The sequence below is a fragment of the Eurosta solidaginis genome, chromosome 4 (assembly GCF_040869045.1).
Source record: "Eurosta solidaginis isolate ZX-2024a chromosome 4, ASM4086904v1, whole genome shotgun sequence".
Classification (NCBI taxonomy): domain Eukaryota; kingdom Metazoa; phylum Arthropoda; class Insecta; order Diptera; family Tephritidae; genus Eurosta; species Eurosta solidaginis.
Genome location: NC_090322.1, coordinates 16,509,437 through 16,511,806, shown reverse-complemented (window position 1 = coordinate 16,511,806; position 2,370 = coordinate 16,509,437). Strand labels below are relative to the sequence as shown.

Sequence of the window (2,370 nt, the reverse complement as noted above, 5' to 3'; positions counted from 1 at the left end):
TAATGATAGCTCGCGCATAGTAAGAAAGCGTCAGAGCTCATAACAGTGAAATCGCCACCTCATCAAACGTTTTATTGTGACATTCGTTTGACACTAAAAACATTTAATGAGGACTGGAGCTCTAAGGGGGTATAGGCTAATTTTTTATAGATGGCCAATCCACAAAACTTCCTGCCTAACGAAAATAGTTTAACAGAAAAACCACAGAAGTTTATTTTTTCAATGGATTTTTTTCCATTTCATTCCTATTGCAATATTTATTATTTACGAAAACTTTAAACACTAAAAAAAACAATCAGCAGGTCACAAAATCAAATATCCGTCTCATCCACTTCAGTCCTTTCGAAGTACTGCAATCACCTTAATATTGTAAGCCTTCCTTGCCAGATGACTGCCACGACTGATGCAAACTATGATAAGTGCTCTGTTTCTTTGCGGGCGAGCGCTTGCCAAATGGACTCTTGGCATTCACTTCGAGCATGAAATCACCTTTCAAGTCGTAATCGGCATCAATACCCATGAAAGCACGCTTGCCGGAACCCTCTTTACGTTCATACTGACGCATTGATTTAGCTGGAACTGCGGGGAAGTTATGTTCCATACCAGGACGCACCGATTCGGCGAAGTAACGTGTAGCGCGCATTGATGCCTCAACAACATTATTTGCACCTGGAGCAATGGCATCAGGGCCCATAACATAGAAATCAGCATCACCCATGCGTTCACGTATACCCAAACCATGTGTGTTTGTGTGAATGACATCAACGAAATCCGCATCACCACGAGCCAAACCATTCAAATAGTATTTATCGTTGGCAAACCACTTTGCGGGGTCCAAAGCTGTTATACGACGTAGGCTATGACCAACCCAACGCTTGAATTTACGAGCAGCAACACCAGCAACATGAGCGCCCATACCTTGACCAATCAAGTGAAGGTTTTCAGGGAAATCCATTTCACTGTGCATGTCAATGAGTACCTTAGCCAACATTTCACCAGTTTTCTCGATATCAAGTTGAGCATAACGTTTCATGTTGGTGAGAGTGTTACCCAATTTGATGATCTGCAAATGATACGAGAAAAGCAATTGAGTAAATTTTAGTGCAGGGCTATAAAAAAAGAGAAAAAATGGAGAGTGATAAAGAGTTATTTGAGAAATAAGTTGGAAAGAGCGAGGAAGAAGTGTTGAGAATACGAAAAGAAACAGCGTGTAAGCGCGTCAACTAAAAGAGCAGAGATGTAAAGATTCTACGTGCCGTTACTCACCACAAGATCTCCACTAATTTCGCGTCCCTCTCTCCATGACTCGCTGCCTTCCTCGCTTGAAGTCTTTGCTTGCTTATAGTCGGTTTCATAATCGCCACCCATTGAACGCTGCTGTCTCATATAACGTTCCATATATGCTTCAACCAATTTTTTGTTAGCCTTAGCAACAGCAGGGCTGGTCTCTGGCAAACCGGTGATGAAAATGGTTACTTCTTCAGCGCTCAATTTAGCTTGGTTTTTGGCTGTGGACGCCATTTCGCTCAAATTGGTCTCCTCATGTTGTCCGTTGGATTTCATGAAGATCACTGGCACATTACTGGGGCTTGGCACGTATGATGGTCTCAATGCATGATTCATTTTAGACAAGTGATCTGTAAGAAAAAAAGTTAAGGCAAAAATAAAACTCATATAGAGCTCATTATCTCTTTCTTACTTACAAATCTTATTGATCAAACTTTCGCCTTCCTCCACGGACATGTTCTCCAATTGTTGCAAAGTAATATCCTCGGCATTTGAGGGCAACGATTGTAGCTCAGCGATTGAAATCCAATCTCTTGGTTTCATGCTGTTCATGGAGACTTTTAGTTCAGACTTGCCATGATGGTTTGGCGCTGCGCTAGCGCTAGCGACTATCAAACTAATTAAACCGAATATTTTGAATAGATTCATAATGATCACTTTTGCAGGTCAATGCGAACTGTGAGCTCTTGTGGAGGCGTTGGTGGCTTTTAAAAGAAAATTTGTATCGCATCAGCAAAGTCTTGAGGCGAACTTCAAACCTTCGAAAGTTGCATATTTTTATTAATATTTTATTAAATTTTTTATAAAAAAAAAAAAACAAAAGTTGTTTACAAAATTTGTTTGCTTGCAGTGCTTTGACCGCAGCTGGCGTTTGGGCTTTGGGCTGCCGGTCGTTTTGCTGACTTGCATTCTTGCTGCTTTGGCTGTCGGTGCTGGTTTAGTGCTGGCGTTGTGCTTTGTTGCTATGTGTAATTGAATAAAAGACGAACTGAGCTATTAACTAATTGAAAATATGATGTTTAAATTTTTGTCATGAATTTATGAAATAATTTAAAAAATAATACTAAAAATTTTTGTTAATTT

General features: G+C 40.0%; 1 protein-coding gene across 1 annotated transcript; it reads right to left on the bottom strand.

The window, feature by feature from the left end:
* Positions 1-210: 210 nt before the first annotated feature.
* Positions 211-1,982, bottom strand: LOC137249139 (vitellogenin-1-like). Its single transcript, XM_067780396.1, has 3 exons — positions 1,704-1,982; positions 1,267-1,637; positions 211-1,063 (listed from the first exon to the last, which is right to left on the bottom strand). Exons 1-3 carry the CDS (start codon positions 1,933-1,935, stop codon positions 362-364), a joined length of 1,305 nt encoding a protein of 434 aa, XP_067636497.1. The 5' UTR covers positions 1,936-1,982; the 3' UTR covers positions 211-361.
* Positions 1,983-2,370: the final 388 nt, after the last annotated feature.

What these genes read in the sequence shown, in the direction of transcription:
- LOC137249139 (XM_067780396.1), bottom strand. Translation starts at nt 1,935, where the DNA reads ATGAATCTATTCAAAATATTCGGTTTAATTAGTTTGATAGTCGCTAGC. An exon ending in AAGTTTGATCAATAAGATTT is followed by an intron (nt 1,638 to 1,703) that starts GTAAGTAAGAAA and finishes TTTTTCTTACAG; the next exon opens with ATCACTTGTCTAAAATGAAT. An exon ending in AAATTAGTGGAGATCTTGTG is followed by an intron (nt 1,064 to 1,266) that starts GTGAGTAACGGC and finishes TATCATTTGCAG; the next exon opens with ATCATCAAATTGGGTAACAC.